We start from the raw sequence: 24,973 nt of genomic DNA on the forward strand, positions 1-24,973 counted from the left end.
GAGCCAGAAATTAACTTCACCTCAGTCTGACGACTTGTACAGATTCCTGTTATTCATCGTTGTTGGTCCACCGGAGACGGGCGGGTCCTCGCAGCATCAATCTTCACAACTGATACCAATGTAAATTCCTGAGGACCAGATGTCTCTGTGGCATTCTGGATGTTTCAGGACTCTGGAACTAGTGTAAATTATTAATATCCGAGCTGCAGATCGGAACCTGCAGACTGGATCCAGTGAACGTTGGGAATCTGCTGGGACTTGTATGAACTGCAGAACACGGCTGCTGCTCAGTGGAACATCTGCTGAGTTTAACCAGCCTGCCACCACATCTGGCAGTTTTTAAGCTGCTGTTACACTGTAAATGTAGATCAGCTGTAAGCTGTTGGAGGCTGAATGTGAACTGTCAGCTGTGCAGAGACGGAGATCCTCACTGCGTCTATAAATAGTTAATACTCAGTGAAACCTGAACGTCTCACACAGTCGCTCCACAGAAGCCTTAAAGCTGTAAAATAAAATCTATAAATAAAACTGTAAAATCTGTTCAGTAGCAGCAAATTTTTAACTTTAAAGAATAAAAGATAATAAAATTTTTATTACAACCCGAATTCCAAGAATGCTGAGAGACGTTGTGTTAAATGTAAATAAAAGCAAAATGAAATGATTTCCAAATCTATTCCCAGTAGAAGATAAAAACATGTCAGAGGATGAAACGGACACGTTTCACCATGAGATGAAAATATGAGCTGATAGTGAATCTGATGCAGCAACACGTCTGGAAAAAGCTGGAACAGGAGCAACAAAAGGCTGGAAAAGTACCTGGTACAAACCAGAAACACCTGGAGGAGCATTTAACAACTAATCAGGTTACCTGGTAACAGGTCAGTAACATGACTGGTATAAAAGGAGCATTTCAGAGAGGCAGAGGAGACACGTCAGCTGGAATTCAGCAAGTTTTAATGTGACTGAAACAGTTTTATTTACACAAATGCATCACGTGTTTTTTGTGTGCTTTTATGCTTTTATTAAACCTTTAAACCTTCCTAAAATTTCAGTGGCCAAGAATTTAAATTTAAGATTTCAATATTCACTTTAAAGTACAGCATGTAGCATCTAATCCAGAGGTGCCCAAGTCTGGTCCTCGAGATCTACCATTCTGCAACTTTTAGATGCAACCCTTCTCCAGCACACCTGAATCAAATGGCTGGCTCGTTTCCAGGCCTCTGCAGAGCCGAATGACATGCAGATCACATCTGATTCATGTGTGGTGGAGACGGGTTGCATCTAAAAGTTGCAGGATGGTAGAGCTTGAGGACCGAACTTGGGCACCCCTGATCTAATCACTTCACTTTAATAACCTATTTTTATTCTCTTATAATGCAGCATTTACATGTGCTTGCTGGGGGTCTACATACATGGCAGCTGCCATATTTGTCCCACCATTTTACTACGGTGTCTCTGAATGGACAATGATTCAGAGATATGTGGGTATGGCATGGTATGAATGTATGGTGGCCATCAGAGAACAAAATTCTTCCAGACACAAAGGTGTTTTCGTGTGTGAGTGGATCCGGTGGCTTCAGGTGCAGCAATGGCTGCACTACAAGTAACTACTTGTGTACTGTCTTCTTCTATGGTGCCTTTAAGGTGTTACTTATCCCAAACGGTGCTCTAGCTCCTATTAAATCAAGCTGGTACTGCAGTTTTAAAGCTTCACACAGAGTTGTTTGTTCATCAGCTGGTGTATGTTACTAAGCAACCATTGGATCAGCTGTTCACCACATTTGACGTTGTTACTCTGCCCCCTTGTGGCCACTGTGAGCCAGGTCCCTGCAGAGAGGCGGGCGCTGGCTGATGAAGATGTCCTGTTTCTAATATCTGGCACCACATGAGCTTGCAGGGTCTCTGTCAGCCCCCTCCCCTCTCTCTCTCTCCCTGTGAATGCCATAGGCCTCTCACCCCCTCCCCAGTCCAGATTTAGACCTCGGCCTCTCCCACTCGGACTCAGCTGTCTGGATCCGGCCGCTGGTTTTTCAGATCTCCTTGTTCTGTACATCCAGTTCCTCTTCACAATCCCCGAACGCCTTCATCTTCCTCTCTTCTTCACCTGACATGGTGGCAGAGCGTCAGTGGCCACTGTTTGATGCCCAGGACTTCATCGCCCCTCTTCCTCAGCCATGGAGACGTTTGCAGAGGTAAGACGCTGAGCTGATCTGTGAGTGACGGTATGTTTTTGGACAGAAGTTGGTAACTGAGAAGCTGCAGAGGAAAAACACTGCAGCTACTCTTACACAGCAGGTCCCGAACACTCCTGCTCCTCCTCCTTAAATCTGACCTTTTTCTTTTCAAATGAGTGAACAAACTCCAGATATGAAGCTAGCTGAGAGGTGGGAATGGCTGCAGAGATGAAAGTTTGAAAACAAAAACACTCCAAACCACCTGCCGATATGATGATGATGATGATGAAACATGTTGGTGTTGGGGCCTGATTAGTGTAACAGATCTTATTAAAATGCCAGTCAGGGATTTAAAGAGCAGGCATGTGTGAAACCTTTAACGTGTCCTTTATGTGATGATAGAAACACGGGTCAACACAGTAATCCTTCACTCCCCACATTCCCTCACAAGGATTTTATTTTGGGACTTTTCTTCCGGTTATCATCTGCAGCCGCCTTCTAGGATAACGGATCAGCCAAACCGTCGTCCGGTGGGTGAAAACCTCACAAAACTGCTCTGAACAGCTTAAATTCCCAATAAGGATCTGAAATGCTGATTTCAGTCAGTTTATTTTACCAACAATTTATACTCACCGTCCTCTTAACCAGCTCCACCTGTTCTACTTCCTGTTAACATAAATTTCCAATCAGCCAATCAGATGGCAGCAACTCAGGCAGACTGGTTGGAGATGATAGAAAGACGACAGGAAGTTCAATCAGCACTGGTTCCAGCCAAGATCTGCAGAACATCATATCTGAACACACAACACGTCCAACCTTGAAGCAGATGGGCTACAGCAGCAGAAGACACACCGGGTGCCTCCTGTCAGCTAAGAACCGGAAACTGAGGCTACAATTCACACACACTCACCAACACTGGACAATAGAAGATGGAGAAACGTTGCTGGTCTGATGAGTCTCCATTTCAGCTCCACATTCAGATGCTCGGCTCAGAATCTGCTGGAAACATCATGAAAACATGGATCCATCCTGCCTTGGATCAACGCTTCAGGCTGCTGCTGGTGTGATGGTGGGGGGAGATTTTCTTGGCCCACTTTGGGCCCCTTAGTACCAACGTGTCCTGGTTTAACCAGCACAGCCTACCTGAGTATTGTTGCTGACCATGTCCATCCCTTTATGACCACAGTGGAGCATCTTCTGCTGCTACTTCCAGCAGGATAATGCACCATGTCACAAAGCTCAGATCATCTCCACCTGCTTTCTAGAACATGACGATGAGTTCACTGGACTCCAACGGCCTCCACAGCCACCAGATCTCAGTCCAGTAGAGCAGCTTTGGGATGTGGTGGAACGGGAGATTCTCATCATGGATGCAGCCGACAAACCTGCAGCAACTGTGTGATGCTGTCATGTCAACATGGAGAAAACCTCTGAGGAAGGTTTCACCACCTGCTTCCATCTATCACACCAGGATTAAAGCATTTCTGGAGGTCATGATGTCTCATCAGTTCAGTGTCCATCTTCCTCGATGTTCTCCACATATTTGTGTGACATTTTCCCATTAGGTACAAAAAGGGTCAATCAGAATTTATTAATAAGCTCTGCCGAGGTGGAGTTCATGTATTCGGTTGTTCTGTCTGTCCGTTAGCCACATAACTTAAAGTTATGGACGGATTTTGATGAAATTTTCAGGAAATCTCAGAAATGGAATAAGGAACAAGTGATCATATTTTAGGGGTGATCCAGATCACCGTCTGGATTCAGGAATTTTTTAAAGGGTTCTTCACCATGGGGAGGTGGAGATAAATTTGTGATTAGAGCTTCTAACTCCAAACTAATGCCCACAATCGCTGGCAAAAAATTAAGTTCAAAGGTTTAGCAGAGCTCTGCACTGAGGGATTCTAGTTAATTATTTATAATATTCCCACAGATCTAATGTATCAGAATCGGAATAAATGATCTAATAATTCCTCACTTCTATCCACTGATTCCATAAAACTGTTTTAAGCCTTTTAAAACACTTAGAAAACCTCTGCTGCAAAATTTCTCCAGTAAGTTTTACTTTGTATAAATGCCAAATAATGAGATGTAGCAACGTAAGCCATTCCTGGACCGGTTCTTATTGTTTTTCATCGTGTCTACACATCACTGAACCTGAACCATCGACCGATTTCTGACCACTTCATTCAGTCATGGAGTCTGTTTATAGCTGTTTAACATGGCCTACAAGTCAGTCCAGCTCATGTCGGTGTCGTGTAAAAAAACAAAACCTCACAGTCCATATCAGCTGTAGAATGAACTGACTGGCTGTTTCTTCTGGAGGGTTTTATTGGACTGTAAAAGCACAATTAAGGAGAAAACCCCGACCATAAAACCTGACCCTCTGACGCCTCCGCTCTCCTTTCAGGTCCCGTTATTTGAGCTGGATGAATATGAGGAAGAGGATGTTCTCTCTGTGAAGAGCAAAGGTAAGGAAGAGAAGGATTTAATGTCTGTGTGCTCATAGAACAGGATCAGTCATTAGCTGCGTTTACATGGAGCATCGAACATCCAGTCAGATGATGGAGGGTGTTTTAAAGTTTTCATGATGGGATCGTCAGGAAAAAACCTGCATGACTTGCTTGCTTGACCATGTTTTCAATGGACCGGTGGGTTAAAAGATCATCATTAAAGTATTCCATTGTTGGACTGGAAGGATGTTCCTGCACTTTTTCCCCTCCAGATATATGAGCTTCTATAGTAATGTAATATAACATAATGTAATATAAAGATCAAAACAAAATGAACATGATATATATTTAAACACACACTACCAAAATGCTGCTATAGTGACTCCATGATGTTCCATGCCTCAGGGCAACAGCTGCATTTTAACAAGTTTTCAGTATTAAATTAATAAATAAGTTGCATGAAACTATCAAAACTTAATGTTTACTCACCTATTAGTGTGAAAAGGACCAAGAAATAACATTTTGATCGTCTTTTTTGCAGCAAGATAGCAGAGCGGTCTCCTTAAAAAAAGGGTCGGTCAAGTCGGTCGTGTGACAAATTGCAGCTTTGCTGCTGGTTCCCTTTGGTTTCCCTCTTTTTTAAAGTATTACATGATTAACAGGGATGCATTGTGGAGATTTGACAGGGCAAAAATGAGTTTGTTGCCTGACGGTAAGTCGTCTTCACCATGTCTACATGCTGCCGTGTGATTGGCTGGTTAGACATTTGTGTTAACAGGAAGTGGAACAGGTGGAGCTGATAAGGTGGAGAATGAGGGAAAACATGTAAATTGTGGAATACAACATGTGGATCATCTGTTGGACGTTAAATTTTCAGAGTGACGAAGTTTTCAGTGTTTTTCGTTTTCTCCTGAAGTTCTTTAACGACCTCGTTCGATGTCTCTGCAGCTCCAACTTTCCTTCGTTCAGCCTGATGATTCTGTTTATTTTAGTCTGAAAACAAACTGGAACCATTGCCTCACCCTGCTGAACTCATGTTTGTAGGCGCCTCTACGTATGCATCGTACCCTCTGGCGCCCCCTGCAGGCGTGGATCCGGACACCTTCATCTACATGAACTTCATGAAGAGTCATTCCTGCTACGACGCCATCCCCACCAGCTCCAAACTGGTCATCTTTGACACCACGCTGCAGGTCAGATATTTCCAGCACAGACTCAGCTGGGAGAAGTTCCGTCTGCGATGACTGACGTTTGTGTTTCTCCAGGTGAAGAAGGCTTTCTTCGCTCTGGTGGCGAACGGCGTGAGAGCGGCGCCGCTCTGGGACAGCAAGCTGCAGGGTTTCGTAGGTGAGCCCAACTCTGAAAACAGAATCTTTACCTCTCTTTTCAGGGTTTATTAGAGAAACATCACAAAGACATTCTGATTTGAAGGACGAGCAGAGTTGATGAGCATGCATGGTGCAGAAGTGGTATTCCAACCCTCATTAATACACCTGAGATTAGTCCATATATGAAGCATCTGGTTTAAGTCACGATGTCATTTACAGTTGTAAGAAAAGGTACGTGAAGCCTTTGGAGTTACCTGGATTTCTGCATAAATTCATCATAAAATGTCATCTGATCTTCACCTCAGTCACAACAATAGACAAACTGTCTTCTCAATACTTAAAACTCTGAACCGTTTATTGCTATCTTTGGTCCGCCTGCTGTTTTTATTGATATAAAACAAAAAGCTTTTTCAGCATCAGACATGATATTTCCAGCCTCAGCTTCAGATTATGAGGCTAAAATGATGTAAAATGAATGTATCAATAGATATAGCAGTAAGCACCACCGTGCATCAGAAACGTCTTCTTGGCTTTATTCCAGCCATAGAGGAGCTTTATTTTTCTTCTTTTCACACACACATAGAACTTTCTGCTCACTGGCTGATCTTTGGCTGCTCCTGATTGGACGTTATCGTCAATCTAAGCTCTCTGATTGGTGGAAAGTCTGACAGGATGGAAAGTTTTTAACACCTCGGGTTTGGGGGACGAAGCAGTTCAGGTATCTACAGGAACTACAGAAAAAACACCCATTGTTCTTTTCTTAGTCGTGATGCACCTAAAGCTCACATCTCTTGTGTTTGTGTGGGTTCTTATGTCTTATATCCACAAATTCATAAACTTTCCGACAAGAGACTTTAATATAATGGAGTAACATTCCAGGAGCAGACAAGGCTGCAGCAGCTCCTCACCTCGGGATGTGGAGCTGATCCCTGCCTACAGACCTCTGATCTGCAGGACCAAACCAGCACCAGAACCATCCAGGTCCGGACTGAGGAGGCTTCCTCAGTCTTACAGGACTGCTTGAGCACACAGACTGGGGAGGGTTCAAAGAGGACGCTGATCTGGAGGAAAACGCCTCGTCTGTGCTGTTCTATGTTCACTTCTGCTCTGATGCTGTCCCCCCCACAAAGACCATCCCGGTTCCCCCAACCAGAAACCATGGGTGGACAGCACAGTCCGGTCCTGCTTAAAGCCAGGATGCAGCCTACAGAGCAGGAGACAAACTGGCTTATAGCAGGACCCACAAAGACCTGAAGAAGGGCCTCCAGCTGGCAGAAGTCAGGTACAAGCAGCACACTGAGGAGCACTTCAATGACAACAACACACGTAACATGTGGAAAGGCATCAAGACCATCACAGAGTCCGAGCCCAGAGACCAGCGGGTCACCACTCTGCCTGACACCTGAAACAGCTTCTTCCAGGCTTCGACTGTCCAAGCAGCAGAAGTCCTGCTCACCCATAGCGCTTCACACAGCCCTGACTCACCTGCAGCATCCTAGCACCTGTGTTAGGAAGCTGTTTGTGGACTTCAGCTCAGCCTTTAACACCGTTCTCCCGGACCTGCTGGTCCTGAAGCTCCACAAACTGGTCTGCCAGCATCTCTCTGCACCTGGATCAGGGACGTCCTCACCAACAGGCCCAGGTGGTGAGGATAGGGAAGTCAACATCTTCACCACTGATCCTCACCGCTGGAACGCCGCAGGGTTGTGTGCTCAGCCCCGCCCTCTTCACAATAAAGATTTTTAGTCTTGAATCTTGATATATTTCTTTTTACTATTTTATAAAGGGACAAACAGTCGACAGAAAGAATTTGATTGATAAAGTGTTTAATGTACTCTGAGAAACTCATCGCCACCCAGGTGAAACCCAACACACGCCGAACAGCAGCACGGCAGCGTCGCGCTCTCCGATCGCTTTTCTCCAAGAAACGTGATTAGGTGTGATATTGGAGGAAATTTTGTCGTTCTCAAAGCAGTCAGTGACAGACGAGCCATGAAGGATGAAGAGTCGGATTTTGCTCGAACTGACAGAAATGTCGCTGTTGATTTACTGAACCAAAGAGAAAGAAAACCTGGGTTCATCCTGTTTTACAAACAAGGAAGCAGCGTGGTGAAGTTCATCATTTGATGGTGGACCTCAAGGCTGATCCAGATAAATCCAGGACCTACGTTTGAACAAATTCCCCCTGGCGCCACGCAGCTGCCTTTTCATCTACATCTTTATAATCTGGTAAAGTCAGAGCTAGAATGACCTGATCCTCCATGTTGGAAGTGGTTGGAGGGCAGCGATTTTCGCCTCATCACACAAGTTTTATAGGAAATGGAGGAGCGACGTGGCCTCCCGTGTGTCCAGCCCAGCAGAGTACATTAAAACACCACAATAAAAATAAACTAAATGCCACAGCAACTTTTTTTCACACATTTGTGTCAAAACTTTATTTAATCTTCAGCCAAAATGAGAGAAGATAGAAAGAAGTTCTTTATATCAGGAATACAGTCAGTAAAAAAATTAAATGTTAAGTGAAAAGTGGTCCTTGAATGTGAATAAATCTCATTATCATCCTGCAGTAGCCTTGACTGTGGACACATCTGTAGGTATCCTCATCTGACCCTCACCACCTTTTTAATCAGCTCCAATCTGGTCCCCCTACTTTGACTTTACTGATGTTTTTCTCCTGACCTGTCGGAGGTCATAATGTCGTGGTTGACTGCAGAGCTGCATTAATCATCTGGATGTCAGCCTTTTCCCTTCATTTAACCATCATGTAAGAGAAAAGGAATCCCTGTAAACGTTGGGATTCGTTCCTGCTCAGAGCTGCGAGCAGAACTGCTGGCGACGAGCAGCTGACCTACATAGTCATGTTTCCTCACCGGTTTCAGGTGTTTGTGAGGAGAGCAGGTCAGCAGTGAGACTGGGTGTTGGGTTGCAAACAGGACAGCTCCACTTGTAATTAAAACAGCAGCAGGGTTAAAAATGCATGTTAAGTGCATGTTCATCGGCCTGTGAATGCCATCAGGTTAAACGCAGACTTTTAGGTTCATGGTCTTTCAGATTAAACCTTCACTTCCTTCCGTGTTGACGCCTTAGGTTACATTTTGGGCAAATACGTGCCTTGTCACAGCTGTTAACATAATCCACCAGAAACCAGTGCAGGAGTCTGTTACATCCTAGCATTGGCAGGCGAGCAGGGAAGGATTGAAAACCTGCAGGATTGTGGCCCCTGATGACGGGAGCTGCACACCCCGGCATGGACATAGAGCAAGTGGAACATACTTTGGTCTGGTTTTAAATAAGCTTAAATGTGATGCTAATGTAGAGGCCGTGACTAAGAAGAACCATCAATGGCTTAGAAAGGTACAGGTTTTTAATATTGACATAAAAATGTTGACTCCTTTTTAAAAGTCTTTTATCCCTTAAAGCCCGAACCCACAAATACCAACAGATGTTTTTTGGGGGTTGTGGCTCAAAATGTTTGGGAACTACTGATCTAATGCAGGTGATTCATGGCTGCATGTCATCCTCTGTCTTTTCCTGTACTTTTCTAATCCAGCATCACCTTCATCCTGTTTATCGCTTTTTCCATCTGTCTTTTTTTTCTATTCTTCCGATAATGTTTTCCTCTTTACTGAATCAGTCACATCAACGTGTTGATATAAGTGGTGTTAATCCTTCAGGCTCATGTTTCCCTATCCCCTGGCTCAGGACCCATCTCTGGATCAGGGCCGTCTCTAGATCAGGGCCGTATCTCTCGATCAGGGCCGTATCTCTAGATCAGGGCCGTATCTCTCGATCAGGGCCGTATCTCTCGATCAGGGCCGTATCTCTAGATCAGGGCCGTATCTCTCGATCAGGGCCGTCTCTAGATCAGGGCCGTATCTCTCGATCAGGGCCGTATCTCTGGATCAGGGCCGTATCTCTAGATCAGGGCCGTATCTCTCGATCAGGGCCGTATCTCTCGATCAGGGCCGTATCTCTCGATCAGGGCCGTCTCTAGATCAGGGCCGTATCTCTCGATCAGGGCCGTATCTCTCGATCAGGGCCGTATCTCTCGATCAGGGCCGTCTCTAGATCAGGGCCGTATCTCTGGATCAGGGCCGTATCTCTCGATCAGGGCCGTATCTCTGGATCAGGGCCGTATCTCTCGATCAGGGCCGTCTCTAGATCAGGGCCGTATCTCTGGATCAGGGCCGTATCTCTCGATCAGGGCCGTATCTCTGGATCAGGGCCGTATCTCTGGATCAGGACCGTCTCTCTGGATCAGGGCCGTATCTCTCGATCAGGGCCGTATCTCTCGATCAGGGCCGTCTCTAGATCAGGGCCGTATCTCTCGATCAGGGCCGTATCTCTCGATCAGGGCCGTCTCTCGATCAGGGCCGTATCTCTGGATCAGGACCGTCTCTCTGGATCAGGGCCGTATCTCTCGATCAGGGCCGTCTCTAGATCAGGGCCGTATCTCTCGATCAGGGCCGTATCTCTCGATCAGGGCCGTATCTCTCGATCAGGGCCGTATCTCTCGATCAGGGCCGTATCTCTCGATCAGGGCCGTCTCTAGATCAGGGCCGTATCTCTGGATCAGGACCGTCTCTGGATCAGGGCCGTATCTCTGGATCAGGGCCGTATCTCTCGATCAGGGCCGTATCTCTCGATCAGGGCCGTCTCTGGATCAGGGCCGCATCTCTCGATCAGGGCCGTATCTCTCGATCAGGGCCGCCTCTAGATCAGGGCCGTATCTCTGGATCAGGACCGTCTCTGGATCAGGGCCGTATCTCTCGATCAGGGCCGTATCTCTCGATCAGGGCCGTATCTCTCGATCAGGGCCGTCTCTGGATCAGGGCCGTATCTCTGGATCAGGGCCGTATCTCTCGATCAGGACCCATCTCTAGATCAGGACCCATCTCTGGACTGTTTGCCTGCAGACTGTCTGACAAACTAAAGCTGTAGGATCTCAGTCAGACCCTGCTGCCTGAATCGTAGGATAAAAGCTGCTGGATGTTGGAGGATCATGTTGCTATGGTAACGATGAGAGGACGTAGCCACCTCTAAAGGTTTCATGTTTGTGTGTGCAGGTATGCTGACCATCACTGACTTCATCAACATTCTCCATCGCTACTACAAGTCTCCTCTGGTGAGCTGAGCTAGAGGAAGTTTAACGTTGTGACTGAGCTACACTGGTGTCACATCACCTTATTATAGAAGAAAAGCATCATGGGTGACGGTTCTAAGCGTCGCTGTCGGATCTGAATTGTGATTTTTCTTATCTGCAGGTTCAGATCTACGAGCTGGAAGAACACAAGATAGAGACGTGGAGAGGTCTGAACACCACATGCTGAGTGTCCTCAGTCTCATTAAAGGAGACATTTTCTGCATTGTCACAAAGTCAGAGTGAGCTTGGGTTGACTCCGCCCCTCTCCTCCTTAGGCTCCACCACTTATCTGATCTGTAGTACTTAATAATCCTCAAAGCTTATTATTATGGTATAAAAGCAGACAGCAAATACACATTAATCTGAGTGTCTTCTCACCCGTTTCCCTGGCCTGCAGTTGGACCTTACAATCCCAGTCGGGCTTTTATTCTTCAGGCCAGACATGAACCTGAACATCCAGAGAAAACTGAACCTTCAGTCTGACACTACAGACTGCTGCATTCACTTAAAGACAAAATGTGGGGGCGTTCATGTATCTCTGGGTCTTGTTCAGGAATGAGGGAAGGATGGAGCGGGAGATCTACAGCTGGATCGGTGCAGCGTCTGCAGTGATGTGGACTCTGCATCGGTCTGTCCTGGTGAAGGAGGAGCTGAGCTGAGAGGAGAAGATCTGGATTTACCGGTAGATCTACGTTCCTACCCTCACTTACGGTCACCAGATGTGGGTAGTGACTGGAGGAAGTGGCTGAAATGAGTTTCCTCCTCCTGGTGTCTGGACTCTCGCTTACAGATAGGCTGAGAAGCTTGGTGATCAAAGAGAAGTTCAGAGTAGAACTTCTGCTCCTCCACATCCAGAGGAGCCAGATGAGGTGGCTTGGAAATTGGTCAGGATGCCTCCTGGACGCCTCCCTGGTGAGGTGTTCTGGGCATGTCCCTCTGAGAGGAGGCCCCGGGGAAAACCCAGGACACGGCGGGGAGACTACATCTCTCAGCTGACTCTGGGACACCTCGGGATCCACCCAGGGAGCTGGAAAGGGAGAGGGAAGTCTGGGCTTCCCTGCTCAGGCTGCTGCCCCCCGACTCGACCGCGGCAGTAAAATGGATTAAATATTCTACATTCGTTTTTCTGAATTAATAAGATCATTTTACACAGAAAAAACTCGTACTTGTTTCTCACATGCAAGAAGTAAAAGTAAATTAATCCAAAGATCTGATTCAGTCTGATCCAGCAGAATGATCCTTTATCTCCATCAGTCTTTCTCCTTTTACTGTAAACTCCAGACTCAGCTGGGAAGTCAGAAATGAACGCCAGCTAATTTATGTTAGTTTGGGGTCACTGGGTTTCCACAGGACTGGAGTCTCAGGGCAGGTCTGAACAGCTGCAAAGTCTTTGGGTGTCTCCACGAAGTCCACAAATTAAGAATCCCATCTACAGAAGTTAGACTCACCGTGTTGGAGGAAGCAGCTCGTCTGGTTAATGATGCAAACAGCAGAGTTTTTAAAACAAAATACTCGTATTCATTTTATTGCATTTTCAAACTTAATCTTAACCTTTCATCCGTCGTCTCTGCTACAGTGGAATAGATCAAAATAAACTAAACGAAGCATCAAATGTTAAAAATAAAAGCATCAGTAATGTATGTAAAAAATATAGCATTGTTTGTAATTCCTGCAGATGGCCGGTTAAAGAAAAAAACATACAATAAGCAAATATATATTTTTGTGTAAAATATGTTGTTGGTTCAGAAAAACAGAAGAAAAAAATGGAGAAAAATTGTCTCAGTTCAGTAAAAACTAAATAATAGAAATTTAGAAAATCAAAAATCGGTGGGTGAAAGAAATTGTCTTAATTCAGAAAATCCAAGTTTTTCTTTTTCCTGTTTTATTTTGTAAATCATTTTGTTAATTCAGAAAAAGTGAATGCAACACAGTTCTGTATTACACCGTCTTTAAACCCTGTCTGAGGTTAGGGCCTGTCTTATTTAACAACAGCAAAGACAAAACATCCTTTTATCTGAGCAGTAAGGATGTCAGACCGTCGGATTTTCCGATCCGGAGACTTCCGGCCGACGCTCTAACCCCTGCACTCCTTCAGGTTGGCAACACCGGAGGCAAACTGGACTAACCTGAACACGTCCTGTAGACACGTCATTGAGATGTGTTTATTTGAGCTTTCTGCATCATACCTACAAAAAAAAAAAAAACATAAGGGCGGGGCGATGCTGCAAACGTTGGTATTGATCTGATACCAAGTAAATCCAAGTAAAACTACATTCACATTCTTTGGCTTTTTGGCCCCAAAAACCTCAGTAACAATAATAATATCAGGCTAATCGCGCTGTATTGATACTGGTACCAGCCTTTATCGATACTACCGATATTTAGATCGATCCACCCAACCCTTCCTTCTTCATGACGTTTTTCATATATTTTACTGTAATTTCGTGTTTTATTTCGTAGTGATTCATGCTGGGAGAATACGGATTTCTAACCCTAGCAGCTGCAAGTAGGTTTCTAAAACCGGTGCCAGTCTGAGTCCTGAGTTGAAGTTTTTAGCAGCGAACATGAAGAACTGTTGATTATACCAGTGGTTCCCTGCCTATTTTTCTTGGGGACCCCTTCATGCAAATCCTAAAAAGCCATGAACCTCGTGCTGAAACCATGTTTGGTTTCATGCTTTCAAAGGTCCGATTCTCACCATGAACACTGTATTCTGGCTGAGTCCTGTCCTTCCGTAAAGCCAAAGTTAAATTAACATTTAGTAATATATTTTCTTCTTAAAATGGGGACAATGTGTGGACGTTAATCACACTGACCTCGGGGACCCCTGGGTTCTGTGGAGGGACCCCAGGATGGGAACCACTGGCTTATATGACTGCTGCTGTTTTGATGGTGCGTTTATTCCCAACTTCCAACTGGTTTTATTGGGATATTAAAGATTAAGCAAAGTTTATTTGTACATCAGATTTCATGTACAAAGTATTTTATATAAAACATGAAACGCTGCATCACTCCTTTCCCAGCCAGCTTCAGAAGTAATGACTACATGTGGTTTAACAGCAGAACGTACAGTGAATGCAGCATCATTTGGAGGTTGGGGGAGGCTGGAAAACCCAAAACAGATTCCAGAGTGGTGTTTTCCAGAGTTTTGAGATGCTAGTGACCTCAGACTTTAAAATATTTCCTCTCAAGCACAGAAAATGAGCATTTTTTTGTCTGTATAATATGCGATCGGTAACTCGTGTTTCTGTCTCTGCAGAAATCTACCTGCAGTACTCCATAAACACACTCATCAGTATCACACCTGAGTCCAGGTAAAGACTTTACAATAATTCTGTCTCCGGATTCTGTTTATGTCCACATTTCCTGGCAAAGTTAAAATGGCAGTTTTATGATTTCACTTTCCATTAATTTTCTTTTAAATGAGGTTCAAACATCTTATGAGTCAGAAATAAGGAGCGCTGTGTTACAGTAAGCCGGGCTAACCTGGTACGTAGAACTAATGAGACAGATGTGGTGTCACCTGATCAGCTCAAAGATAAAAAGGAGGCTGACCAATCAGAGACTTGGCTTTTCAGAAATGTGATGTGTTCTCGAGCTTCTGTTTTAACTGGAAACACCCAACATGCTGCAGGTACCTTAGAAAATTTAATTAATCTTTATTTATAAGCACTTTTCATACAACAAACCCGCAGTCTTAGTACTTCTTAACCTAACAGCAGCCTTTGAAACTTTGGATCTTCTTTAAGAAAGACTTTCGGTTTTAATTAGAAAGTTGGTTTAAATCTTATCGTTTTAACAGATCATTTTTGAGCATCAGAGGTTTGAAAACTCTGGTGGTGTCCCACAAGGCTGCTTTAGGCCCAGCATTTCTTAATCTTTACATCAGGGGTAGTCAACGTTGGTCCTCGAGGGCCCCAATCCGGCAGGTTTTCCAGATTTCCGTGCTCCAACACACCTGACTTAAACTAACGAGCCATTATGGAGACCCTTATAGGCTGTTGGATCCATTTAATTTGAGTCAGGTGTGCTGGAGCAGGGAAATCTGGAAAACTTGCCGGACTGGGGCCGTTGAGGACCAACGTTGGCTACCCCTGCTTTAGATGTTGGACTTTAGGAGACGTCATCAGGAGACACAGCATCAATTTTCACAGCTTTATGTGGCGGGATCTCCTAAAGAGACGGAGGATGAAGATGAGAAAGGCTGCTGGCATCACCTCTTCAACATGTGGCTGAAGCTGGGGAAAGTAGCACAGCTGTGGAAGACCTGCCTGGTACCTGTACTGAAGACACCACACATCAAGGAGCAGTTAAAGGCCGGTGGCACTGACATCCCACCTGATGAAGACGCTGGAGCGGCTGGTGCTTGTTCATCTTCGTCCTCTGGTGAGCTATCAGTGTTGCACTGGGGCGACGACGCCATCATGTCCCTCCTACAACGAGCTCTCCATCACCGGGAGAACAGCCGACACTGCTGAGGAACAAGCTGAAGTCGGTCTGAACCTCACATCCTGGATTCTGGGCTATGTCACCAACAGTCCACAGTATGAGGACTGTGTCAGACTCCGTCGTCTGCAGTGGGGGGCCCCAACGGGAACGGCCCTGGCTCTGTTCCTCTTCCCTCCAGTCTGCAGACCTTTCACACACCTCCACCTGTCTGTCCATCAGTTCTCTGATGGCTCTGCTACAGTCAGCCTCATCCCAGACGGGGGTGATGGGAGGTATCATCTTACAAGTACCTGGTCTGAACTGGTAACTGAACACTGCTGCACTTTACAGAAGAGGACAGCAGACTTTACCTACTGAGGAGACTGAGGTCTTTTGGACTGCAGGGGCCGCTCCTGAAGACCTTTTAGACACTGTGGTGGCATCAGCTGTTTTTTAAGGAGCTGTCTGCTGTAGAGAAGAAGAAACTGATGAAGAAGACCAGCTCTGTAACCCCTTGGACCCGGTGGAGGTGGTGGGAGAAAAGCAGAAGATGCATCAGCTGTCGTCCATGTTGGAGAACAACTCCCACCTCCTCCAGAACAGGTTGACAGCACTGCAGACTCCTTTAGAGACAGACTTCTTCACCCCCAATGTGTGAAGGAGCGCTTTCCTTCCTTCTTCCAGCAGTTAGACCGGAAACCAGCACTGCTCCCAGTGAACCAAAAACACAAATGCACAATAAAAAGCAGCAGAAATTATTGTACATGTTGTAAATAATGAACAAATATTTCTTTTTTTATTTCTTAATTCTTCTTGTTTGTGTTTATAACTTTATAATTTCTTTTGTGGCTTTTACTGCTGGTTTTGCTGCTGCTGGGATTTCTCCTGCTAAAGGTCTTATCTTGTCTCTCCAGCCTCTTTGATGCCATCTACTCCCTGTTAAAGAATAAGATCCACCGCCTGCCCGTCATCGACCCGGCTTCAGGGAACGTCCTCCACATCCTCACTCACAAACGCATCCTCAAGTTCCTCCACATCTTTGTAAGCAGAACCAGTTACGGCCTGTAATTCTGAAACTGCCCAGGCTCAGTCAAACACCATTTCTGCTCCTGCAGGGATCCATGATCCCCAAACCCAGGTTTCTCCAGAAGAGGATCAGTGAGGTGCCGATCGGTACCTTCAGGCAGATTGCAACAGTCCAGGAATCTGCCTCCGTCTACGACGCTCTGACTATCTTTGTGGAGAGACGAGTGTCGGCTCTGCCTGTGGTCAACGAGCAAGGTAGTCCAGCGACATGCAGAGTCCTCCAGCTTGTCCCAGATCATCTCCGCTGGCTGCTGGTGGAGGCCGGGTCAGGTCAACGTTCAGCTGCTTCTTTACATCTTGTTTTTATCTCTCTGTAGGTAAAGTGGTGGCGCTCTACTCCAGGTTTGACGTCATTGTAAGTACACGCAGCTTCTGCTGTTCACTGTGCTGAAAGTCGTGCTTGTACCTGGGCCGTCACACACTTTGATCCTCCGGCGTCAGTTTAACTTTCAACATGACGTCATGGAGAAGACAAAATGTCCACCTCCAGAAAACTGCGATAAAAACTGAAAAGATTCACATTTATTTTATAGCACGACTCTTGAAAGCTTGAAAAACTTCAGTCCTGCTCAAAACTACCAAACATATAAAACATTTTGAGAACTTTTACTGCTTAAATTGTGACGACTCTGCAGAGGAAGAACTCGAAGGCTGACCTCAGGCACGAGGACGGTGTTTAAGAAAAGAGCATTGCAGACGGAGGCAGCAGGAGTGTCTCAAATACTGAATAATTATTGGGATTTTAGTTTGATTACACAATATTAAAAAAATCTGTTAAACTAATTTTGGGGAATTATTTCTACATTTGTCATGGAAATGTTAGAGAAATATTTAAAATATTGATTTTGATGTATTAGCTTTTGTTTAGTTACTAATTTAAAATTTACCACCTTTTAAGTTTTTAAAGACAAAAACCTTTACTTTCAAAACAGCTGTGAAAATAGTACAAACACCTTTCTGCGGTTTTGGGTTAAATTTATTTATGATCTTCAGTTTTGAGTAAAAAAAATCAAATGTTTAATACTTATTGGAATTTTGACCCTTTAAATGCCAGTTTGATCACATGACATAATATTTTTATGAAAAACACACAAAGTGACATATTTTCCTCTTTTTGGAACATTTTTGTCCTTAAAGACTCAAGATGGTACTAAGTTTACATGTGATGCTACGTGTAAAGATGTTGACATGACTGATTTAAGAATTATACCCCAGCCACTCAAAATTTATTTAATGGAAAAACTTAATTTTTTTCCCATAACAAACCAGTCCTGCAGCTTTGCATTTAAAAGGTTAAAATCCTCAAAATATAAATTATTTGTAGTTTTGAGCAGTGCTGAAATTTTTAGGAGAGACGTGTAAAAAAACAGGAAGAGGAAAAATGAGCACAAAAATGTTTGTAGTGATGCATTAAGATGCGTAAACGTTGAGTGAAACCATGATTTGATTGAGAAAACCGACACGCAGATCCTGACCCTTCCTTTCAGAATCTGGCAGCACAGAAAACCTACAACCACTTGAACATGACGATGCGAGAGGCCGTCGCATCCAGATCCTGCTGGGTGGAGGGAGTCCTCAAGTGTTATCCGCATGAAACTCTGGAGACCATCATCGACCGCATCGCGAAGGCTGAGGTAACGGACACCTCCACTGGGGATGGGTTCTGGTGGGGAGACGTAACGTCAGGTTAATGGAGCAGAGACATGACAGAATACTGAGAATCCTGCCAAGCGTGGCGAGTATTTACCAGCCTTACCTGTCCAACAACGTCATCTTGGGAATCTCACCCAAGGAAATCTACCTTAAAGGTACAGTGTGCAGCTTATTTGGCTTTTTATTAGCAAAAATCAAGTCTCGCTCTCATAAATCCGTATTTTACCAAAGTCTAATCACAGTTTGAGTAGCATCATTTACTGTGACTTGCTGTATAAAACGGCAGAAACGGCTGATTTGTTAGTCTGCAGTAGAAAAGCTCAGCAGCAAGTTTTCAGTTGTTATTCTTCACAGAAGTCATACCAGCAGGCGACCGTGTGCTTCTTTCAAACGTGTTTTCCAAGAGTTTTCCTTCGTGTTTCATCATTTATTTCAGCTGATTTGTCAGCGGGGGTGGTTGCCCTCCTCCTAGTCAGACAGAATAGACCAAAGTAAAACCAGTTTCTTGTGATTTAATCACTAGAACCACAAGTCTGCTAACATAAAAATATCTCTCAGATAATAATTATTATAATACATACATACATGTTATTAAACACAGAGTAATGTTACAGCACGGGATCTTCCTCTTGCAGCACCAACAGGTCCACTGCCCTGCTTTGACTCCCTCTTCTTTTCCTCTTCCTCTTCCTCTGCCTTCATCAGATGATCTGAGTCTGCAAGTCACGGTAACATTAGCTATTAGCCGTAGCTTGGTACCAAACACATGGAGGCCATGCTTGTAACTTATCGGCATAAAAAACCTTATTACGTATCGTTCTGTACCTCATCACCTGAGAGATGTTGACATTTTCACATTTATGACTCTCCGCGGCTTCCGTAGTTGTAATAACGCTCTTAAACGGTGAGTAGGGCTCAACTCAGCTGCATTACATTAGCTCACCACTAGATGGGAGTAATTCTTACACAGTGGGGCTTTAAAGATACTCAGGGTTGTTGTTATACAAAGATATGACCACAAGTTATATTTAAAAATAGTTTTTATTTAGCAAAACGGTAAAAAAGAAAACAAATAAGAGCAGGATGAAGCGCAGCGAGGCTTGCTCCAGAAATGAAAAACCAAACATGACCAGATGACTTTTACAGACCAATGACGGGTGTTACAGTAAAAATATCCTGAGTGAGGGGTTTTTGGTGGGTGGGGTTTAAAGAAGCTGCATAAACACTTATACTGGAACTCCTGCAACTGCAACTTTATTTATAACGCACTTTCAAACCAACAGGTAGTTGAAACAAAATGCCACGATGTGCACATAACATCTTATTTAAAACAAATAGCATAAAAATAGCATAAAAAATCTAAATAAACTTAAATAATAAAATAAAATTAAAATTAAATAATTAAAATAATTATAATTATAAAAACAACTAGAGGCAGGAAAGAGACCTGGACCTTCCTCACGTCTCAGCTTTCTGCAGAGACCTCTAACGTTTAAGGCTCTAACGTGTCGCCGCGTGAAGCAGAATAACCGAACCCTGCTGTATCTCCCGCCAGGTGCATCGGCTGGTGTTGGTCGACAGTGACGACATGGTGCGAGGGATCGTCTCGCTGTCTGACCTCCTGCAAGCCCTGGTCCTCTCTCCCGCAGGTATTGATGCTCTCTACTCCTAACATTCAGCCCCTCCTCCTCAGTCTTCTGGCTTCCTCCATCCAGCTATCTGCCAGCCGAGCTTCGACAGCTTCATCTTTCAGTCCCACGGCACGCTCCTCCTCTTCCTGTGAAATCTCTAATCCTTTCAGCTGTCATCCCACTTTTCCTGCCAGGAATGATTGTCCTTATTAAAGACACCGAATCCCTGAAACCTCCTGCTCCTCCAGCAACAACCACCTCCTCTGAAAGCATCCAGTCAACTAACCGTCTTTCCTGAAACCTTCCACTCTGAGCCCCTCAGCAGAAACTTCACCTGGAGTCTTTCCTGAGCTCTTCCATCCCCCCAGATCCCCTCATTTCAGACAGAAATACAACCTGAATCTACAAAAACCTTGAAAACAAAATCCTCTTCTCTAAAATCTACAACCCTGAAGCTCTACCGGTTTCCTGTCATCCCTCGAACAGCCCTTGGTTCGGACATCAACCCTCCAGCGTCCTCTGTCACTTCACGCTGCTGCTCTGAAGCCGCCAGCGCCTCCCAGGTAGGAGCCCACCCGAGTCAGGCCTGTCTGAGCTTGCATCTTCCGTTTCCAGCCAGGTGCTCGGCCTGTTGTGGTCCTGCAGAAGGATGCTAGAAGAAGCTGATGTTTGTTTCCGTTACACTCAGGCTGGTTGGACTTCAGCTGATTTACCGCCAGTGCCGTACCTCACCCAGCTCCTCATTTCTGGAGCATTAATGAGGAGAGTGTCCTCATTAATGTGAGGGTGGCCTGAAAGCATGAGGGAGGAAGTTCCAGCTGATTCTCCTGCACGTCTCCGAACGCTCAGGAATCTTGTTTTAGGCTCTGAGGACTGAATTTACTGTGTTTATGAGACGCTACGCGTCTCTGGATGGTACTGAAAAGGCCTGTTAGCCTCACATGTCAGACCAAATATTTTTCATTCCTTTCTAGTTTAATTAACCCTTGAAACTCTTCATTACTATTTTTTATGTCATTATCAGAGTCTCAGGAGCGGTGGTGTGTAGCTCTGTGGGGTAAACTGTGATGGATATTTTACCCTTTAGATGATCTACAGACGTTTTCCAGACATTTCTATCCCGTCCAGGAGGTTTACAATCCAGCCACTAAATGTAGTTTTATTCAGAGACTCTATCTGGTAAATCCACAATGATCCATGATAACAGCATTATTTATCACATTTCATCATCAAAACATCATCACTACCATGTTGCTAAGAGACCTCTATTTAGACCTGGACATGATGATGAAGCCACTTCCTGTCAGACTTTCCACCAATCAGAGAGCTTAGATTGACGGTAACGTCCAATCAGGAGCAGCCAAAGATCAACCAGTGAGCAGAAAGTTCTATGTGTGTGTGAAAAGAAGAAAAATAATGCTCCTCTATGGCTGGAATAAAGCCAAGAAGACGTTTCTGATGCACGGTGGCGCCACAAAGCAGCTGAGCTGGAGTTGGTTTAGTGAGGATAGCAGGTAAATAGTAGCAGGAATAACTGGAAATGAGGAAAAAGTGGAAACATGGAAATAGTTAACATAAAAAACAGATAAAAAACACCACGGTGTGCAGCAGGGACAGGTGATACCAACATGTTTCCTTTCGATACGAAGACATTCCTTCATGGTACTTCTTCATCTGTATCGATACGTTTTACCCTTAAAGGAAAAGGACATGATTGTTCCGCCTGCAGTATGAAATATAAATAAGCTCATGAACATAAACAGATGAAAGAAATGCTGATAAAATATATCAGTGTCAGATATTGACGCACATCTTCATCACTAACACTAGCTGCATCATTATCATGACATCTGATTGGCTAACGTAATCATGTGACTTGGAGGGAAGAAAAACTCGAGGTTGGTTTTATTGGCTAAAACTCCAGAAGTGAAAACAAACTGCAGGTTTTGCATCAGAACAGTGATGTCGTGATATTTCAAAAAGTGTTGAATTCAACATTTTGACTGGCAGATATTGAAGTATTGATCCCTTTATAGGAACATTTTTCCTTTTGATTTATGGCACTTTTTCATTGATATCGATGTTGATACTTTTTGCCCCTCAAAGGAAAATCACATGATTGCAGAGTGTGGATTAATATCTTTATTTAAAGGTTCATTTATTCTCTGTACCGCTTGGTCCAATGCGGGTTGCGAGTAAGCTGGAGCCTATCACAGCATTAACAGATGAGAGGCAGGTACACCCTGGACAGGTCCATCTAAGGCCAACACATAGGGGACAAACAACCATTCACACTCACACACACTCCTAGGGAGAATTTAGAGTCATCGTTTAACCTAACGTGCATGTCTTTGGGCAGAGGGAGGAATCCGGAGAACCCGGAGAGAACCCACGCATACACGGGGAGAACATGCAAACTCCACACAGAAAGGACACCGCCCTCAGGGTTCGAACCTTCCCCCCAGCCGAGATTTGAACCGGCGACCTTCTTGCTGTGAGGCTAACCACCACACCACAGTGCAGCCCTTAAAAGTTAATATGAAATATAATACTCATGAACATAAATACTTTAAGAAATTAAAAAACTGACAGGAATCCGATCCAGAGACTTTAAAACGGGTCTTATGTGTTCTGGTCGAAGTCAGAACCCGTGCAGCTGGTTCTGGAGGAGCTGGGGGGGCAGTTGTTTTCCTTAGAGGCCAGAAAGTCGGGCGTTAATCGTGGAAGTGTCTGTGCGGAGGTTTGACTCTGGCCACTGTAGATGGCCAGACAGTTTCTCTCTGAGCTTCATCAACTAAAACCTGGTGAGACTGGACCGATGCCGGCACCAGAGCCGATGGTGAGATGTTGTCTGACATGTGAGGCTGCAGAGTGTCTGCATGTCCCTGTGCTGCACCCACATCATACCAGATTTACCTGAACCAGTCCTCCATCTTTATGGGACTGCTGGTGAACTCATTAACGCCACGATCAAAATGTCTGTGCTGTCAAGAACTGATTGCAAAGGTCACACCTCAGCCGGTTACTGAGGCGTTCAGGGACATCTGGTATGATGGAGTTTTGTCTGGGTGATCCAGTCTGCAGCATCAGACCAGGTCTTTGTGCTGCTCTTCTGTCTGCAAGCAGAAAACTCTGGAACAGATCGTCTCCTGCTTGATCACATTCACTGTTTTTCACCTCACCGTGTTTCACATTTGAAACAAATGTGAATAAAGTGGATAAAAGTGGATAAAAACGCTTCATATCCCACTAAATGTGCAGAAACATAAAAGATGATGTCATGGTTATTTTTGGGTCATGGGTAGGGCTGGGCGATTTATCGATAATATCGATAAATCAAATTTTCCATTTCTGGAGATTTATTTTTATGAAACTCTGGATTTTTTCCGTAGTTAGTTAGCAGCAGACTTCGCCCTCCCTCCACACCAGAACGGTGTTTGTCTGACAGATTTTCAGTGAAGTGGTCCTTCACTCACGCCTGGGATTTAGCTGTGCGTATAACTGCAGTGAGACATGCTGCTTTCTACGAGATGCAGAAGTCAACTTAACCCACAAACTCTAGTTAAGAGACAACCTTCATCAGGGGAATTATTCCTGCAGTGGATCCTGTATGATAAGGATCCAGATGGAAAGAGATCACGGATGCATTGTGTCGCATATTTTCTATGTAAGTTATGAAGTTATATGGTGGAAAAGCTATGACATTATATGCTTTATTTGCATAAAATGCTGACTGATATATATATTTACATATTTTATTCGTTTTATTTGACATATTGCACCTTTATCAACTCATTTACAACTCATTTTATTAACTTTTAAATCTAACCGGATCTATAAAACCTGTAAAACATCATGACCAGAGTAACTTTTCAATATCTACATTATTTTAAATCTACATACGTGTACATTTCCAGATCTGTGTAGTCATCCTGACCACCCACTTCCACGTTCACCAAATTCATCCCGCGGGCCAGACTGGACCCTCAGGTGGACCAGTTTGGGCCCGCGGGCCATACGTTTGACACCCCTGAGAAAGGAGATGCAGTCATGTTTAGGAAGGCAGATGGTGCCGGAGTGAAAGCGGCTGTTCATTTTACTTCTTCCTTCTTTTTCAGACATTTACCAGCATTCGTCCTCTGAAGACGAGGACGCTGTAAACCGGGACTTGTGGAGCTCAGAGGACTTGCAGCTGAGAGGTTACCAGTTTCCTTCCTCATGACGAGCACAAAGCCAAACGTGAAGGCAGGAAAGGACTAAAACTGCTGTTTTACTCCCATCATGAAGAGCTGTGATGCACATCCAGACTTTTTTAAACTGACTTTGATTTTAAAAGAACTATTCCGGGGTTTGTTTGGATATTTTCCATCCACTTTGGGAAAAACAGACAAAGGTGCACCTCATATGTGAGAAATTAATGTTCTGCTATGCTTTGGTCGCACTGCTTTCATGCTTTCATGCCATTTTATATGTTGACGACAGAATAACCTGCAGTAGGAATAAATTCAGAGGCAGAGTTTTTGAGAAATGGTGTTTTTGTCATGTTGGTATCATTTAAATGTGTCAGATGCACCACCTCAGAGAAACGGGTTTTAATTCCTCATTAAAACATCCCTGCTTCCATTTTCTTTCACTCATCTGAGATCTGATCATGGAGGCAACAGCATAGTGTTACCAGTCCAGAAAGCATAAAAAACTCCTCCTGGGTCTTTCCCAAGGTCTCATCCAGCTGGCTGTGCTTGGGAAAACTCCAAAGGGAGGCAGCCAGAGGGCATCTCGGCTGGATGCAGAGGAGCAGCAGCTTCTCCTGAGGCTGCAGCTCTGTACTGTCGCTGGGAATCGGCATGCTGCCCACCTCACATAACACATGACCTGGAAATCCCTCCCTGAATCTGGTTAGCCCACACGGAGGTGCTAATCTGTGGTTTTTTTCATGTATATGTAAATAAGTACGTCTGTTTCAAACGTCACAGTGGTCACACTTCCCTTACGTTAGCATGGTTGTTAGCCAGTACATCCACCAGAGGGGCAGTTCAGAGTTCACCTTCAAGGTTCAACATCAGATTTAGTATGTTTTGTT

General features: G+C 44.5%; 1 protein-coding gene across 2 annotated transcripts; it reads left to right on the top strand.

Moving 5' to 3' along the window:
• The first annotated feature begins 2,040 nt into the window (after positions 1-2,040).
• Positions 2,041-24,516, top strand: prkag3b (protein kinase, AMP-activated, gamma 3b non-catalytic subunit). 2 transcript variants are annotated; one of them, XR_006012176.1, is made up of 13 exons: positions 2,041-2,192; positions 4,582-4,642; positions 5,669-5,817; positions 5,890-5,971; positions 11,019-11,077; positions 11,217-11,262; positions 14,355-14,409; positions 16,438-16,564; positions 16,639-16,804; positions 16,927-16,964; positions 18,097-18,243; positions 19,818-20,456; positions 24,012-24,516. XR_006012176.1 is itself a non-coding variant. In XM_042000985.1 (13 exons), exons 1-13 carry the CDS (start codon positions 2,175-2,177, stop codon positions 24,113-24,115), a joined length of 1,146 nt encoding a protein of 381 aa, XP_041856919.1. In that variant the 5' UTR covers positions 2,041-2,174; the 3' UTR covers positions 24,116-24,516. The 2 variants fall into 2 exon arrangements, 1 of the variants encoding a protein (XP_041856919.1); XM_042000985.1 differs by having other exon boundaries at positions 19,818-19,911.
• Positions 24,517-24,973: the final 457 nt, after the last annotated feature.

This window comes from Melanotaenia boesemani, chromosome 12 (assembly GCF_017639745.1).
Source record: "Melanotaenia boesemani isolate fMelBoe1 chromosome 12, fMelBoe1.pri, whole genome shotgun sequence".
NCBI classification, from domain to species: domain Eukaryota; kingdom Metazoa; phylum Chordata; class Actinopteri; order Atheriniformes; family Melanotaeniidae; genus Melanotaenia; species Melanotaenia boesemani.